We start from the raw sequence: 18,550 nt of genomic DNA, 5'->3' as shown, positions 1-18,550 counted from the left end.
AAGTACTTGGGTGGAGGATCACCCACGTGAGTGGCGGCAAATCAATAATTTTCGACTTCTTAATTTTGAGGCTATGTTGCTATACGTAATTCTTATAAATTAATTTTCTGTTTTTGCATTCCTTTTCATCACATGGCTCTTATGACTCTTCACGATTTCCTTGTTCTCACACTCCCCAAATTCCACTGTACAATAAAATTCGCAGGGTGGGGGGAGAGGGAGAAATCTTAAAAAACAGTTATAGTTTGCAGTTTACCTAGTTTTTTTCGGCGGTAAATTCAAGGAAGTTAACCTCCTAATTCTCCTTGGGTAAATTATGTGAGGTTTCTAATTTATTGAGGTGCAGTTAATAGCGTGATAGAATTCCTGGTGACACCAATTTAAATATAAATATCAAAGCACAAGACACTTTTTCAAAAATTTTCAAATTTAAGAAATTAGAGTTAAAATAAGGGCATACGATATATATCGGAGAATTAACATTCTGAATCATTCTAACAAAATGTTGCTATTCTAACAGAATGTTGCTAAAAGAAAAGGTTTTTCATTGCAGTTTGATCCCTTCTTAATTATTAAAATGAAAAGAAAGATTTTTCTAAATCATCTATACATGAAAAAAAAAAAAAAAAAAAAAAACGTAAAATAACACTTTTTTATTAATCGTATCAATGAACTGATTATCTTGCAAACTATTTCCAAAAAAATATTGGCATTTTCCTAAAATGGCGGCAGAAGCTGAAAATTTGGCGAAAGTGTTTTGATTATAATATTTTGTATTCATTTCAAGTTTCTGGAAAATATAACAAAAATTTGAGCGTTGTAAATTATGATATTTATAATCTGATGTAATTTTCATTTTATTATTAATTTTAATTCTATAGAAATGATATATATATATTTTCTCTTATTATGAATTGAAAATATTCGATAGAGAGGAAAAAATTGAAGATTTTTTGTATTAAATATTGGACTTTTGTCTCTTCTCTGCGTATGATATATAATCACGATACAGCTATAACGTGTCAGTAAATTTTTGATTAAGTCTACAAAACTGCTTGTAAGTGTTGTCTAGTATTTAAGTGTGTTATATCGTGTGATACGTAATGAATACACTATTAAAAAGAACTACTTTTCAGTCTATGTTATGATCATCACCGTTATTATATATCATGACACACATTTCTTTGTGGCCATTTGTGCATTTTGGCCATTTGTGTGCATAGTTCTCGTATTAAATATTAAAACATAAGACTATTTTTTTTTTTTTTTTTTTCTATTTGAGGTCTTTCTTATTACAAAATAAATGTCTTCATAGTATTCCTCGTAATAAAATAATTTATTCAAAACATACTAATCAATATCACATAATAATGTTAAGATGTTTTTACCATAATTGTTTATATAAAAATTCAGTACAAGAATCTGCATCTGGAAATTTTTATTTGTTTAGCAACTTGTTTAACATATTATGGAGGCATAATAGTCTGAGGATGTTTCACTGCCTCTGAGATGAGAAATTTTGTTTTTATAGGAAATAAAATGGATCGATATGAATATATAATGAAAACCTGAAAGCATCTCCAAGAAAACTTGAAATACAAAATATGGTCAAATTCTTTCAGAATAAGGATTCTAAACATAGTTCGAAATGCGTGCTTGTGGTTATAACACAACTTTTCTGAAGTTAACAAAACTCTTCCATATTTTCTGGACTTAAATCTTATCAAACGTGTATGGAGTGTATTGAAGAAAAGAATAGGGCAACATGATATGTTTTTGAAAGCTCTTCTAAAAGTAATAGAGAAATAGTACAAAATGGAATAATCTTACCTGAAAAAAATTAGTTGAATTCATTCTTAAGTGCATGAAAAGTGTCATTTTTGCTAAAGGATAACTAACAAAATATTTTATGTTCAACCCCACACTTTTCGGTGTTCTAAAAACTAGGCAAAGCAGGTGTGACATCCAGTGTAGGAGAAATTAGGATAAAATAAGCAAATTTTAGAGCAGTATATGGCATTCATTGTATATGGTGTAGGTGACAGTTAAACCAGACATTGTAAGGTAGTTCTTTGATTCCATTCAAATTCCTTAAATTTTCAGTCAAAGGTCTAAGGCTGATAGTATGACAGAAATTTTCCCAATTCAGGGAAAGAGGAAGTAGTGAATCTTACAAGTTGATTCATCTCTTAGAAAATGAAAATTTTTTAATCGTATATTTTTTTCTCTTTTTCATTCTTTTTTCCTTTCCTTTTTCTTTTCTTTCTTTCTTTCTTTCTTTTTTCTTTCTTTTTTAGTTTAAATTTCCACCTACCGTATGGAGGTTTTGCATTCTTTGGTCTTTTGAAAGGCATGGGACATTTTTTTGCAAAATATATGAAACCTTTCTTTTGCAATTATGAATTTGCAGCGGCATCACCAAACAGGCAATACGAACTCTAAACTGTGTAGAAAACTGCCATGGCGAAAGACTAAACCTGTATGACAATCTTACAGGTGACAGAGAGAGATGAGTTTTTCTCCGGCAGTCTGTGCTTCAGCAGGATATGTGAACCTCGGCACCGTGTCTGTGTTGGGGCCGTGCTCTGTCCTTCTTAAGCCGTTATAATATAATATATCCAACTATGTTATTTTATCTCATTAAATTTCACGATTAATTGCTATATGTCTATCTTAATTAAGATTGCTGTTTTTCTAGTTAATTATATTGAGGCTTTCTTAGGCACACGTTGCCCACGCGTACTCCACTGGTGACCCTGTCTCTTGCTCCTTCTATTTCAAATTTCTAATGGCTGTCTATCTCAGTTTTTGTATTAAAACTAACGCCATGCCTTATTTTGATGAGACTGCTCTTTTTTGTGAGTGATTAATGCTACATCCTATTTATTTTAATTTCCTTCTTATATTATCATAAATAATATCATGTAGGTTATCACACTGTTAAGGATGATTAACAGCTATGTGGGTGCAATTTTTTTTTCTCTCCGTGATCGGTCTTAATACATTTTTGTGATGCATTTTGCTCTAAAATTCTAGTTTTAATTTAAACTAAATTATTCATTGTTTAAAATTGATTCGTGTGTAATATTTGTGCTCACAATTTTATTGAGATATTGAATGATTTCATTTTGATTATGATATGTAAGTCCTAAATAATAGTGCAAATCATTAAGTCAACTATTTATAATATATTTATAATTGTTAACCATGCCAGGATCAGAAGTCCAATTTAACGCAGTGGCACCAGAGCCACAAATCTTGCGTGTTGCGGTCAAAATTCCACCTTTATGTAAGAATAATGTTAAACTGTAGTTTATTCAAGTTGAAAGTAACTTTACTCTGGTGAAGATTAGTAGCGATATTACAAAATATAATCATCTGATTTTTTTCAAAGACTCTGAAACTCTTTCCACGGTATGAGATATTTTATTCCTTCCCCCCCCAGCAACAGATAAATATAATGCTCTAAAAGCCAGGTTAATAGTGGAATTCTTGGATTTGGAAAACGAGCAAATATGCAGGCTTATTTATGAACTGCATTTAGGGAATGACAAACCACCTCTCATATTGAGAAAAATTCATTCGTGATTTAGTAATAATGCACGAAAATCCCGAGCACCTTGTTCTTTTTCTGTGAATACTACAGACCAGGAAAACTATTAGTAGTGGCTGTCGATCAAAACTTGTTGACAGTCTCACATTATCATTTCGTTTACATGTTTACGATAATAGATTAAATTAAAAATTTTTGATTGATTCTTGCTCGGATGTATCATGCGTCCCACTGACTTCTAAATTAAAGAAAATTCATTCTGATTCTCTACAATTATTTGCCGTGAATAATTCCAGAATTTCTACATACAGAACAAAATTATTAAATGTGAATTTAGGACTCGGCCAAAACTTTTCTGGGACATTTTAAATCATCGATGTACCAAAGACTACAATAGGAGCCGATTTTTTAAGACATTTTGATCTTTTAATTGATTTAAAACGAGGTAGGCTTATTGATAATAATATGAAATTAACTGGTTCTATTTCCAATTTTGAAAATTATTTTTAGGTAAAGCTAATCTATGATTTATCACATCACAGGGTCTTGAAAGACTTTCCGGACTTATTGAAATTAAAAATCTGATTTAGGCAGAGTAAAGCACAGCAGGGGCTATTACATTGAAACAAACAGTCCTCCTGTGCATAATAAACTGCATAGGTTATGTCCTAAGTTATACAAAGTAGCCTAAAAAGAATTCCAATTTATGATGGACTAAGGTATTTGTAGATCATTAAAATCGGCATGGTCATCACCTTTTCGTGTCATTTCTAAAAGCTCGATTGACACACGGTCTGTAGGAGACTACTGAAAATTAAACGCGTGTAGGAACTCGACAGATATCTTATCCCGCATTTACAAGATGTTTATAATACGCTTAACGGAAAGAAAATTTTTTCAAAAATTGATATCGTTAGGGCATATCATCATATACCGTTCCATCCAGACTGTTCCATTACTGGATGAATTTTAAAGTTTTCTTGAAAATCGGACTTCGGTGCTAGAAAGCATCCATAAAAATAATTTGACATGTTCTAATGGAACATCTTTAAATTTTACGGCGAGTTCAAATTGCTTTCGAATTTTCTTGTCAATTTTCTGAAGGAGAATATTTATTAAAGTTGCGTTAGATAGCATATCAAGATCGTACTGTAGTGTTTTGAAGGTGCGTAGATTGCGTTTGATATTATCTAATAATCGGCGATGTTCCTTAGATGATTCTTCTTTAATTCTCTCTTGGTTCAAAATATTTTGGATATGACTATCCACTATTGCTCGCTTATTTTCATAACGTAACTCTAAAGCTTGAAACAGTGATTGGTATGTATCTTCACAATTCTCAATATTTTTTGCTCCTGTTTTAAGAGCAGCCCTTAAATAATAAAATTTTTATGTTTCAGCTAGTTTCTTATTTTCAGCAATTAAGGATATAAAAAGCAGCCCTTAAATAATAAAATTTTTATGTTTCAGCTAGCTTCTTATTTTCAGCAATTAAGGATATAAAAAGCAGCCCTTAAATAATAAAATTTTTATGTTTCAGCTTGTTTCTTATTTTCAGCAATTAAGGATATAAATTGGCATTTAAACTCATGAAATTCTTCATATTTTCCAGAGAACTGAGGTTAAGGTATTTCGGGCAATTTAACATTAATATTTTCAACAGTATTATTAAATGCTGGTAATGCATTAACTTTTTATTTTAATTTTGAAAGGAGGTATTTTAGACTTATCTCCATTTTCTCCAGATCGTTCTGTAGTTCGTCAATAATTTTACAGGCTTCCTCTATGGAGACCTCTGCTGGTAGATTGAAGTACTGCAGTTTTAATTCATCCAAAGATCGATTTATTCCTGATAATGACTGCAATTTTACTTCTAAAAATGCTTCATTTTCGATGAAGTCATGCAGAGAATGTTCCAGTTTTGTGACTTTCACTTTTAGACAACGGCGTTACATGTTCAGAGGTATTATGTTATCCATAGTTGCTGTTCTTTCTTCGGTTCAGTTAGGACCAAAATATTGATAGCAATTGGTAGTTGTGGACTGTATATTAATTCATGAAAGTCAAGTTGAAAAACTTAACAACATTTATTTTCTTTCAAGCACAATAATGCCGCTTAAACAAGCAAAGTGTGAGTAAGGATTACAATTAATGATTGACTGCCCCCTTGATTGGGCAGAGGAATGGAGACTTGGTGTGGACCGAGGGCATGCCTATCGCTTACTGATTAGTACTGGGCTCTCGCCACTGACATTATGTGGCACTACAAACGTTATGCCAGTACAAATAAACAAAAATATTCTGAGACGGAACACAGACCATGTACCGAAAACTGCAGTTTGCACCTTGTTTGGTCTTTTTAAATTTTTGTTTTTAAATTTCGGACTGTGCGGAGGAACTCAAACTTTTCAAAGTTTTGTGAACAAAATTCTTGGGGACCTAAATTTTGCCTATGTCTACTTAGATGATATTTTGATATTTAGTGATACAGAAGACGATCATAAATCTGACATACGTACTGTTTTTGAAAGATTAACTTCGTGCGGACTGACAATTAACGCTGCGAAATGTGTTTTTGGCATTCCCGAAATATCTTTCTTAGGACATTTAATCAATAAAAACGGCACCAAGCCTCTGCCGAACAAAGTTGAACTGATACTTAACTACCCACTTCCTGAAACAATTGGTAAAAGATTTGCAAATTTGCTGAAATGGTAAAAGATTTGCAAAGGGTTTTAGTATTTAAAAATTTTTAATGATGGTTTTTATCTAACATAGCTCAGTATCAGATACATTTAACTTCTAACTTAAAAGGGATGAAGAAAAATGATAACGCTGAATTTGTGACGAAGCGCGGAACGAATTTCAAAATTGTAAACACCTAATCGCGAGTGCAGTTCTTTAGCGGACCCAAAAGATCTTTAGTTGGTTTTACAGGTAAGTAAAAAGTGAAAGTTGCCATGTCTGTATATTGTCTTATTAGTTTTAAACTGATGATTTAAAATCCAAAAATTTCTGAAATCCAGACTTGCCAAATTTCTCGGACTTTGTACTGTATCATCTAATTAGATATTTAATTGCTTTGAAAACTATACATGGTAACCATTTAATAAAATAACATAAATAAATAAAAAAATATTTTAAAAATCATGATTTATTTGACCCTGATATTAACTATATGGCATAGTTTACAGAAGGTGTAGCTTTTGAACAACTGTATAATAAATTTTAATAACCCTCTAGGTGTTATGGGCAGAAAATATCATATAGAAATGTGGCTTTCTTATTCATTACAGGTCAAAATTTCTGCCAACTTTTAATGTATCTGATTTCGGGTTGGATGTATATTGGAAGAAAAGGAATCAAGGTACAAAATGCCAGTCTTTTTTTTTTTTTTTTTTAATTATAATCAAGAAAATACTATTTGTTCATGATATTTTTCAGAACTTAAAAATTTCAGGGCTACGCCTGTAATGCTTGGAGGGTTAAAAGTTATTTATTTTTCTTATAAGTATTTTTATAAGATTTTTAACAGGACTTTATATAAAAGTAAACTGTTGTGCAATATTTAGAATGTGTTATCTGTATAAATTTATATTCTTGCAAAGAAGTGCATTAAATTTAATTATTTTCTTTTTCAGAACAAATGTTGTTATGAAGGTTAATTACTTTTGATCAGAAAATGGAGCTTATGAGAAGAGTGGTTTCTTTCTTCAGTTTCGTCTTTCATAATTTATGATTAATCTAGTGACATGCTTTATATGTAACAAAATTGAATGAGTGTCTGTTAAAATATTTTAACTTCCAAAATGGCTTATCAGGAGATGTTAAAAGAAGTTTTAATGCTGCGAGAAATGGTGTCTTCAACAAAAGATTTCTTGGAAGGTAGAGATTTGACAGATGAAGATATTGATTTTGTAAACGAAAAAATCAGTGTGGCTTCAGCTGCTATTCATTTAATAAACTATAATCTTAAAGATGATAAAGGCGATTCAAAGGTATATATTTTCATATTACTTTTATTTTCTGTTATTTGTTTAGAAAGTTGATTTTAAGGAACTATTGTATGGATTCTTTCAGTAACATTTTATTTAATCTTGATGTACTTTTTTTTATTGTACTTAATATCTCGCTGAATGTGAAATTTGGTAGAGATCCCTCTAAATGGTACTACAGTCACAAGTCGTTAATCCGCACTTCGGCGATTCCAGATTATCGATTTTTCCGGATTATAGATCATCAGTTTAAATCTCGTAAAATGGCATGCAGAAATTCTAAAATTAAAAATATGAAACTGTAAATTATGAAATAAAGAACAATTATGATCTAAAGGGTATCAAAATTTACAAAAAAAAAAAAAAAAAAAAAAAAAAAAAGCTTAATATTTATTTGTTTACTTTATTAAACATTTCTTTCAATGTAAGTTGTTTAAGTTGCTTCGTTTTATGTGATAATACTCTCTTTAATTCTATAAACAGACATAATTTCTTGTTCAGTTACAAAGTTCCGCTGTTCAAGTCCCGTAATTGCCGTGCCGAGAATACCGACTAACTTGTCAATCGAAATTTTTTCGTTTTCACTAACCTCTCTGTCACCTTCTTCATGTCTTTATCCATTCTTTGCAGCAATTCCACTTTTTGTTTGACGGACATCGAAACGTACTTTCGTTTTGTAGATCCTTTGGGAGCTCCAGCATCGGAAATTCTATTTGACATAATTGAAAGTTCAAGTTTACTTTTATAAAATTGCTCTTACAGTCTGCAAAAAATAATAAGCCGCATCCAATTCGAAGATTAAGGAGCAACGCAATCATCAACGTTAACTGAAATAGATAATTAGATAATTTTAGCTTATACCGTCCGTTATACATTAAATGCGCACGCGAAAACCTATTCTGCGCTTGCGCACACGCATATGTGCAGTCATAAAGGTCTTACGCGCACACGTAAACGCCTATGCGCATGTGTCAACGCAGCGCATGTGCAGAAATTTTTTATCTTTGAGATCCGGATTATGGGTGTCCGAATTAACGACTTTTGACTGTATTTGGTTTTGAGGGCTGTAAAATATCACCAAATTGTTGATGCCAATGCTGCCAAAAATAAATGCGGCAACCCTAATGCAAGAAAGGAAGTATAATAGTAAATAACTATTTAAGATTGATGTTTTAATTTAGATGAAAGGTTAATTTCATATAATACTTTTTTATTATTATAATTTATATAAAAAAGGCTAAACATGACTGAATGGAAGCATAAGAGTAAATAACTGTTTCAGATCATTATTATAATTTATATAAAAATTGCTAAACATAACTAACTAAATGGATGCCTGCATCGCTATTTTGCTACCAACTTATCGCTAAAGCATAATTTCATCTCGTTAGTTGTTAAAATGTAATTTTTTATAATGAATGATGCCTTTTTTTAAAAAATATTCTTGGTAAAGTGCAGAATCGCTCGCTTATTTGTTTGCCGCTTTTTACAAGGGTTAAAAACAATTGTAAATTTTTGTAAATTTTCTTTAGAAAATTGACAAATTTTATCGGTACTTTTCCGTTTCGCCGGCGCAAATCTCGCCAAGCAGACTTTATTGGCGACAACATACAGTATACACATAAAAAATTTTAGTTCTAAGAACTTTTTTTTTTTTTTTGAAGGCATAAACATTTTAATATTGCTTAAAACTTTATAAAAAGCCAATAAATAAAGACAATAAATTTGTAAAAAGACATTAATTTAAGAATTTACTATGCTTTCATGGTTCAACATCCTAATTCGCCGGTTCATATCACGTGACTCCAAGCGATCTCATCTCACGTAAACTACTCTAGAAAAATCTAATGCTCTCAGTAATTATCTACATTAATTTCAAGTTAAATCTTTATTTGGAACACAACTTTAAATGCAAGAAATATTTCAATGCGTACGAATAGCTTACTCAGAAATTATGTAAAACTGCAGTGCTTTACTTCACTAATGCATTCTCATTAGAATTGATGAATTTAACCCTTGACTTTCCTTTTCTATATTTTCGGCTTCGGGTAAGAGCTGTGATTGCATCCTAATTGACCTAATTACCGAAAATGGGCTTAGACATAAAACTGAACTATCTGATAAAAATTCTATGTAATTATATGCCAGTATTGAAAGAAACAATCAATCTGATATGAAAAAGCTGCGACTTGTTTTGAAAATGAGGCGTAAAAGGTTACCAGCGAGAATATTCCGTTTGGCATCGGTTGTACCATTATTGGCGACTTTATCGCTTGCGCCGGCAAAATGGAAAAGTACCATTTTATCTTTTGAAAACCTTTGAAAATAGGTTGATGTGTACATAGATAAAGTCAAGGGTGTGCGCAGTGCCTGGATTCTGGGATTTTTTTTTTTTTTTAAGTGAAAATAGGTCGATGTGCACATGGATATCGAGTATGTGCAATTCTTAAAAACGCGTCAAGCAATGGGTGATTCTGCACTTTACCCAAAATTCTATTGCCGACTTTTCGTCATGGGCAATTCCCAAATTGTTAAATCCATAGGATATCAAAAAAAGGATTTAAAAATTAAACTAGTATTTCTATGGCGTCTTAAGAAATATAGAACAATATAAACTTATGCTATCTGAAACCAGCACATACGCTAGATTTGGCGCTTTTGCACATACATTTTCGCTGCAATTTTTTTACGGTCCTAAAAACGGAATAGTACCCTTTAATTTGCGCCAGTCTTTCGTCTGGAATTCTAAAAGAATTAATGCCTCTTTATTTAATAAATTATCAGTTGTTGACCTCTCTTATTTTTGCACTTCATTTTTTAAAAAAAGGCCTTCATCAATTTCTAGTGTTTTGTTAGGCTCTCCAATTTTAATGAAGCTCTGTTTGGGATGCTGCGATTACTTCCAAAGGTAATAGTTCTTATCTGGTATTGTTTTTTCTGTCATGTACAGCTGATCATTCAAGACCAATGTCCATTAACCCATTAGACCCATAAGACCAATGTCGCATAGGCACGACACACCATTTTCACTCTTACCAGCCAAGCGTTGCGTATACGTAACTTGAAAACAGAACTATTTTTTTGAATTTTTAAATGTCAGTAGATGGTGCTAAATGGTAATGCTTTTCATATTGGTTAAGTCATGGGGCTTTTGACCTTCATATATTAGCATCAGTTTCTGTTCTGTGCTTCTGGTTTTTATAGATTTTTTGGTGTAAACACACTGGGAATTGCAGCTCTTTAAATTAATGTATAAGTTACATGTATGCTTGTTTATTTCATTAGGAATTTTTTTTTATCATCATTTTTATTCTTTGCATTTTCGTTATTAGAATGTGGGAAAGTGCATTCAGCTCGATGTTTTCATTTATGTCGATTTTTTTATTAAGAGAATGAGGGAAAATGAATCTAGCTGACTATAGCAGGTGTAACGTCGCCGAACTTTCAAGATGAAAAAACGCAGACCAGTTGTTCTTTTTTATATGTATTTTAAAACTTAACATAGACTTTCTTATTTAATTCAAAAGTAACTTTACAGCATTATTAAAGAAGGGGAAGACATCAGCTTTCCTGATGCCTGATGTATCTCATTTGCTCGGCAAAAAAAGCCATCATTGTCCTGTGTGTTGATCCTCATTTTATATTATTACATATACAGCAGAATTATTAAATTGGAATTTAATTACCTACAGATAATTATTGCTTAATTTTCTAATAAATTCTAAATAAAGAAATAATATTTTCTAAATAAAGAACAATTATGATCTAAAAGGTATCAAAATTTACAAAAAAAAAAAAAAAAAGCTTAATATTTATTTGTTTACTTTATTAAACATTTCTTTCAATGTAAGTTGTTTAAGTTGCTTCGTTTTATGTGATAATACTTTCTCTTTAATTCTATAAACAGACATAATTTCTTGTTCAGTTACAAAGTTTCGCTGTTCAAGTCCCGTAATTGCCGTGCCGAGAATACCGACTAACTTGTCAATCGAAATTTTTTCGTTTTCACTTACCTCTCTGTCACCTTCTTCATGTCTTTATCCATTTTTTGCAGCAATTCCACTTTTTGTTTGACGGACATCGAAACATACTTTCGTTTTGTAGATCCTTTGGGAGCTCCAGCATCGGAAATTCTATTTGACATAATTGAAAGTTCAAGTTTACTTTTATAAAATTGCTCTTGCAGTCTGCAAAAAATAATAAGCCGGATCCAATTCGAAGATTAAGGAACAACGCAATCATCATCATTAACTGAAATAGATAATTAGATAATTTTTGCTTATACCGTCCGTTATACATAAAATGCGCACGCAAAAATGTATTCTGCACACGCATATGCGCAGTCGTAATTGTTGGAAAATATAGCTTATTTTTTTGCATCATCTCTCCTCCTTGAAATGTTTATTTAGTTTAGTCCTCATTTTTAATGTAATATAATAGTTACTTCTACTTCTTTTTCTTGCTGCCACTGTTTGCATTGAGAACGGACTGTTTCAACCTAATTGAGATGCAAAAACGAAACATGATTTACGTCATCTGAAAAGCCGATTCGTGCCGATAGCTGATTGGTTGCCGTGAGATGACGTCATTCCTACTTCTGCTATAAGTATCTCGCGTCGCTCTGGCTCAACCCTTCTAGTTCCTGGTTTCCCGGCAAGTGAGTGAGCGGTTTCCAGCCCCTTCAAAAGGATGCATGCAGTCCGGTGAAAAAATGCCTTGATTCCGGTTTGCGAGATGATGGTTCCAGGTTAAAGTTCTTCGGTTCCAGAGGCTATCCTGTGAGTGACTGCCGTGTGCGGCGTCCATGTTTCTTCAATGAAGGCGGAATTAAAAATACGTGAGCGGCGACGACTCCTTGTGCAAACGGAGTTAGGCCGGTTTTAAGTGTTTTCACATTAAAATTTTTCAGGTGTTTTTTTTGACCATTGATTATGGACTTATTGAATGGGTAGCCAGCTTTATTTTTAGGCTGCATAGTCACTGTTTAGGACATTTTTTTTTGTTTGTATAGAATGCCAGTGTTTTGGAGACCAGGTAAAAATATTTGATAAAAATGATGATTATATTATATTTTTTCTAATACTCTAATATTGTTGACATTTATTTTTGTGTTTTTATTCTTTATTATATTGTTAATAAATTGGTTAAGTTCAAAATCTTTTATTGTCTTCAATGTCTGCACAACATATCTCAGGGAGCTTTCATTGCTACTACTGCTAAATGTTTAATTTCTTTAAACTTTAAACTTTGCTTTAGCATCATTTTTGGTCTTACGCGCACGCGTAAACGCCTATGCGCATGTGTCAACGCGGCGCATGCGCAGAAAGTTTTTAGCTTTGAGGTCCAGATTATAGATCATTCCAGATTATGGGTGTCTGAATTAATGACTTTTGACTGTATATCCTTGTTCATAAAAACAAAACGTTGTTTATCAAGGATCTATTGAACTGACGTGAAACGAAAGCGCAGATGTTATAAGTGAGTTGTGACATTGCTCTTATCCATAATTGGTGCTCATTCATGTTGCTTGTTGACAGCTTCACAGTTGATGGGATAATATATAAATATTTGTTTTTTAGCAACACTTTATTTAGATGTATCTTAATCATGATTATAATTTTAAATGTTTATATTTGTGACTTTGTATCTAACATCCTTTTATCTATTATCTATTTATCTATTTGCCTTTTATCTAACTATCTGATATCTCTAATTAATTTTTCATCATTAAACCTGTAGTGAATGTGAGAGATTTAAAAAAAAGGTACGTACGCATTAATGAACCACCATGACCCAATTTGGCGATTTTTTACAGATGAAAAGAACAATGACATAAGTCATCATTCAATTCAATTGTGAAAATTTATGACTACTTCGTCTTCTTCATTGGCTTGACAGCCCAGGGTGGGCCCTAGCCTTCTCCAGGTATTTGTGCTTTTAGCCAATTTTCCAGTTTTGGCCTTTGGAATATTAATGTCATTTTCAACACAATCGATCCATCTCGCTAGCGGTCTATCCCAAGCCCTGGTTCCCATGGGCTTTGCCAGAAAGACTTTTTTGCAACATTGATCTTCATGCATTCTGGCCAGATGACCAGCCCATGTAAGTCTCTGTGATTTGAAGAATTTTACATCAGGTTGTCTATAAATCTTGTATAGTTCTAAATTAGATTTTCTTCTTCATGATCCATTCACATGGATCCCATCAAAAATGAAACACAATAAGTTTCTCTCAGAAACCTTCAAAGCTTTCTCATCACATAAAGTCAGTACCCAAACTTCTGATGCATAAGTCAGAACAGATCTTATAAGACTTTTGTAAAGAAGTAATTTAGTTCTTAACTCGAGAAAGCTGGATTTTAAATATCTCGTCGGGCCGTGGAAGCATCTACAGTGGAGTTCCGATATCTCGACATTCCATATAACTCGGCAACTTTTTAAAGATATCTCTAGTCCAAGCAAAGCAAGTATTACATACAGTACATATAATTATTATTTATGCGTATATCTTTCCTGTTCTGTTCAAATATTTGAGTGTTCCTTTTTCTGTAATTGTGTTTTTCACATTGTGCCATTAATTCATGGAACTGCCAAGCAAATTTCAAGATATGTCGTAATACTTGGTAATGCTGTTTGCTTCTTTCAAGGATAAAAAGAAAGTCAGGTAGCAGCTGGCGGCTGACTTACAGTCCTTTCTATTGTAGCAAAATATTTTGAGAATATTAGGAGACTTGTCTGAAGTTTTGTGACTGCATCTAATTGCAAACTACACTCATACCAGTTCATTGCAGGTGTTGTTGCTCAGTTCACATGCAGGTCATTAAGTGTTAACATATTTTGGGGAACTTTTGGTATTCTGTAAATGGAAAATGTCATTTGAAAAGAAAACAAACTAATGTGGCAATGGAAATGAAACTAGATGCCTTAAAGAGACTGGACAGAGGGGGAAGTGTAAACAAAATTAACATGGATTTAGGTGTTGGATGAACTACTTTGATAGGGTGGGAAAAGAAGAGGTCTGAAATTGAGTCTTGGTGTGTGAAAAGAGCATGTGCGGATAGTTTAAAGGAAAGAGAAAGTATGAAAGGTTGTGAATATAAAAAAGTGAGCGAGGAGCTTTATTGGCAGCAAAAGTAACTTCTTCTGGCAGCAAATGTGTTCTGGGAACACCCATTTGAGGACCATTTTTGCAAGAGAAAGTCCTAATATTTTATTTTGATTTTCAAGAAGGGCAATCTGGATTTACTGCTAGTGTTGGCTGACTCGACAGGTGGAAAAAGCGGTACGGCATCAGGCAGTTAAACGTTTGAGGGGAAAAGCTATCTGCTAACTTGGAAAATGTTGCAATATTCAAGGATAATTTCCACAAACTAATTGAAAAGGAGGGTATATCGGAAATCAAATTTATAATTTTGATGAGACTGGTTTGAATTTTTGAATGTTACCTTTGAAGACGCCGCCATCCAGGGAAGAAAAATCAACACCTGGCCCTATAAAAGAAGCAAGGAGAGAGTTACAATCTTGGCATGCAGCAATAAAACAGGCAACTACAAGTTCAAACTAGCGCTTATAGGCAAATGAAAAAATCCACGGGCATTTAAAAACATAAAAAGGCACACTAATGGGACCAAAACCAACTATGGCCTTCCTATTTGATACCGGAATCAGTCAAGCACATCAATGAATGTAGCAATATTTAATGATTGGTTTCATCAGCAGTTCGTTCCATCAGTGGAAAAGTTTTTAAAATCAAAAAATCTGCCAAGGAAGACGATTCTCATTCTAGATAATGCTTCATCTCATATTGATGCAGAACAGTTATGAGATGAAGATATATGAGCCATGTTTCTCCCTCCTAACATAACCTAAGTATGTCAGCCAATAGACCAGGGCGTTTTGGAGGCACTGAAGAAAAATTACAGACGTAAACTTCTTATATCTCCTGTCCTAGCCATGGAGGAACTGGGTGATATGATCGAGAAACTGAAGAAAATATATATGTTGGATGCTATTGGATGGATAGCTTATTCTTGGAGTGAAATTGAGTAGATAAGCCTTGTTCATTCCAAGAGAGAGTTGCTGGACCATTCAGGAAATTCATTTCACGGAAATAGAGAAGAGACAGAAAATTGTGAAATGATTGACGTACTTAACCCCTTAACTGCCACAGAAAGCGTACAAGATTCACTCCCCAAAGCCACCATTTCTTACACAGGCACGTGTAGTTATATATTGTATTAGGGGGAAATAAGTGCAAGTTTTGCTGTCTAAAAAACTGTTTACTTTCCCAAAATAAAGAATGAAAGAAAAAATTAAAATACAAAATTTAATGTTTAGAGCAGAGGTCGGCAACCTTTGACCCGTGGGTCACCGAGTGACCCATTTGGTAATTTCAAGTGACCTACTTTAGTTCCGAAAATAAAATATAAGATATACAAACATTTTTTTTCTTTTTCCCCCAAAGTTTTTGTCGCAAAGTTATGAACGCACCAAATTTGACTCCAGTATAACATATAAAAATATCAGTTAAAGCCCCACCCCCGCCTGACTGGATATGGAATCGGCCGATAGTATGCGGATTGCAGCGACACTGTCTGAACAAATTGTACCATTCCTGGACGCTCGCCCCACCCCCGCCTGACTGGATATGGAATTGCCCAATAGTATGCGGAATGCAGCAACATTGTCTGAACAAATTGTACCATTCCTGGTCGCGCGTCGTAATCTCAATTGTATGTCAGTTATAGTTATAGCACGTGTAGTACAGTAGCACAATAATATTGACCTAGTGACCTAGTGAAATAAATATTTAAAAAAATTACCATGAACAAACAAAAAGCAAAAAAGAGATTATTTCAAGATGTGTACAGAAAAGTATGGGTGTATCGAAAATGGTGACAAATTGATATGTACTTTATGTACAGATATAATTACCGCCAGGACTTATAATATTGAGTGACACTTTCTTCAAAACATAAAGATGTGAGTGAAATGGCAAATGAAGATAAATCTGAATACATTGCTAAACGTGTATTAAATTTTGGAAAGCAAAATAAATTCTTAAAGAGTTTTATTACCAGCAACAATCACGCTACGTCTGCCAGCTTTGTTGCAGCTCTTAGTATTGGTACCAATGGAAAACCATTTACAGATGGCAAGTTTTTGAAAAACGCATTCATAAATTGTTCCGAACATTTATTTGATGACTTCGCAAATAAAAACCAAATAATTGAGAGAAATAAAGAAATGCCATTGTCAGCTAGCACAGTCCAGCGTCGTGTTGAAGATATGGCCAAGAATATTGACGAACAGGTCAAAAATGATATGTTATCTTGTGACATAATTAGCATTGCTGTTGACAAAAGTACCGACATAAATAGTATTGGTAGGCTTGCAATAATTATTAGATTTGCATCAATAAATAGTTTGAATGTCAATGAAGAACTATGCGTTCTTGCTTCAATGAATGACACCATCAAAGGCACTGATATTTTTCATCAAGTTTAAGAGTTTACAAATTTCAAAAATGGGCAAGTATTGGATTTAAAAAGTAAATTGTTTTCCATAACAACTGACGGTGCTCCAAGTATGAGAGGAAAAACTGTTGGATCTGTAAAACTAATGGAAAATGAACTTGGCCGTTCACTTTTATTGTTTCATTGTATCATACATGAAGAAAATTTATTTGCAAAGGCATCTACACAACAACTTAAGGATGTAGTGGAAAAAGTTGTTAAGACCGTAAACATAATAATAGCGCGATCAGCATTAATACACAGGCACTTTAAAGCTTTTTTGGAGGAAATTGAATCGAAATATGGAGATTTGTTATTACATTTTGAAATACAATGCTCAAGTCGGGGCAAAGTTCTTAATAGATTTGTAGAGTGTTTTGATGATATACAAATATTTCTTCACGAAATCGGTGAAAATGATCTCGAACTCAATGATAAACAATGATTTTTAAGACTTTTGTTCTTAACAGACATAATGAACCATTATAATGATTTCAACGAAGTGACATTACTTTCGATTTTGGTAACTTATTATACAATATTTGGAATCTGAAAAAATAAACAAAGTAATAAATGCTTAAATTGCGCTTTACTGCAATTTACGAAACAATTCTTAGCAAAAGCAAGATAGCTATGTAATTAGAAATGCCTTCGTTTTAATTTTCTCATGGTATGAGTTTTTCCCATGTGATTGTCTCAATATGCATCAGTTTTCTCTATAAAATTAATTTTGCACTTTTTTCCCCCCTCTGATTTTTTTTTCCTCCCTTCCCCAACACATTTCTGACTTTTTGTTGTTACAGAACTGGTAGGATAATTTTTCTTTAGGATTTTAGACATTGCAACTTGAAAAGTTTAGAAGGATTTGAAGGCAAGAGTTATTGACCCATGAATCTAAAAGATTCCAGAAAAAGGTCTTCATGGTATTGAAACGTAATAGATGTATTTTACAGAAAGTTTGAGATGAACTTTTACTTTTTGGAGAATTTTCGGAGGAACAATGAAGACATAATATTTGAAGGTTTTACTTCTGATACTAGAGGTCTGTTTCTTAACATGTTAACCTTCCTATTGTTTTTCTCTGTTTTTCACTAGACACAAGCGTAGAAAATATTAAAAGTGCTTCTAATCTTATCACATGGACAGGCATTTACTGAAAGAAATTTTTGTATTAGTAAAGAAATTTAAACCTGATAATTTAAACTATTCGTGTCACATGTCTCAATGCATCATCAGTCTCGTAGATAGGGTGGGTAAGGGGGGACATCTGATGCTGATGCATTCAGACATTTGCATGTATTTTTTAAATTGTCAATATTTGATATCTTTATTATTAGAAAAATTCCTTTTTATAAATGCCTGTCCATGAGAGAAAACAATGTAAGCATGTGTCTAGTGACATCCGTTACATGTTCATACCATCTTCAATTGCCCCCGCCACTGAAAACCCTAGCTACAGCTCTATGCTTCATACACAGAGCTGGCGCT

General features: G+C 32.8%; 1 protein-coding gene across 4 annotated transcripts in view; it reads left to right on the top strand.

The window, feature by feature from the left end:
• Positions 1 to 706: 706 nt before the first annotated feature.
• The window catches only part of LOC118186278 (bifunctional 3'-5' exonuclease/ATP-dependent helicase WRN-like), a 151,044-nt gene continuing 133,200 nt past the window's right edge, over positions 707 to 18,550 (top strand). Inside the window, exons 1-3 of one of the 4 annotated variants that reach the window (XM_085824022.1) lie at positions 719 to 845; positions 6,850 to 6,920; positions 7,195 to 7,551. In XM_085824022.1, coding sequence (XP_085680148.1) covers positions 7,363 to 7,551 — 189 coding nt within the window. In that variant the 5' untranslated portion in view covers positions 719 to 845; positions 6,850 to 6,920; positions 7,195 to 7,362. Of the gene's footprint in view, positions 1,058 to 6,849; positions 6,921 to 7,194; positions 7,552 to 18,550 lie in introns of all 4 variants that reach the window. The other 3 variants (XM_085824020.1, XM_085824023.1, XM_085824021.1) reach the window with 3 other exon arrangements.

This window comes from Stegodyphus dumicola, chromosome 9 (assembly GCF_044657685.1).
Source record: "Stegodyphus dumicola isolate Sdum_Otavi_A_Nest chromosome 9, ASM4465768v1".
NCBI lineage: Eukaryota > Metazoa > Arthropoda > Arachnida > Araneae > Eresidae > Stegodyphus > Stegodyphus dumicola.
Note: the sequence above shows the minus strand (reverse complement) of the source record. Positions and strands in the feature narration are given on the sequence as shown.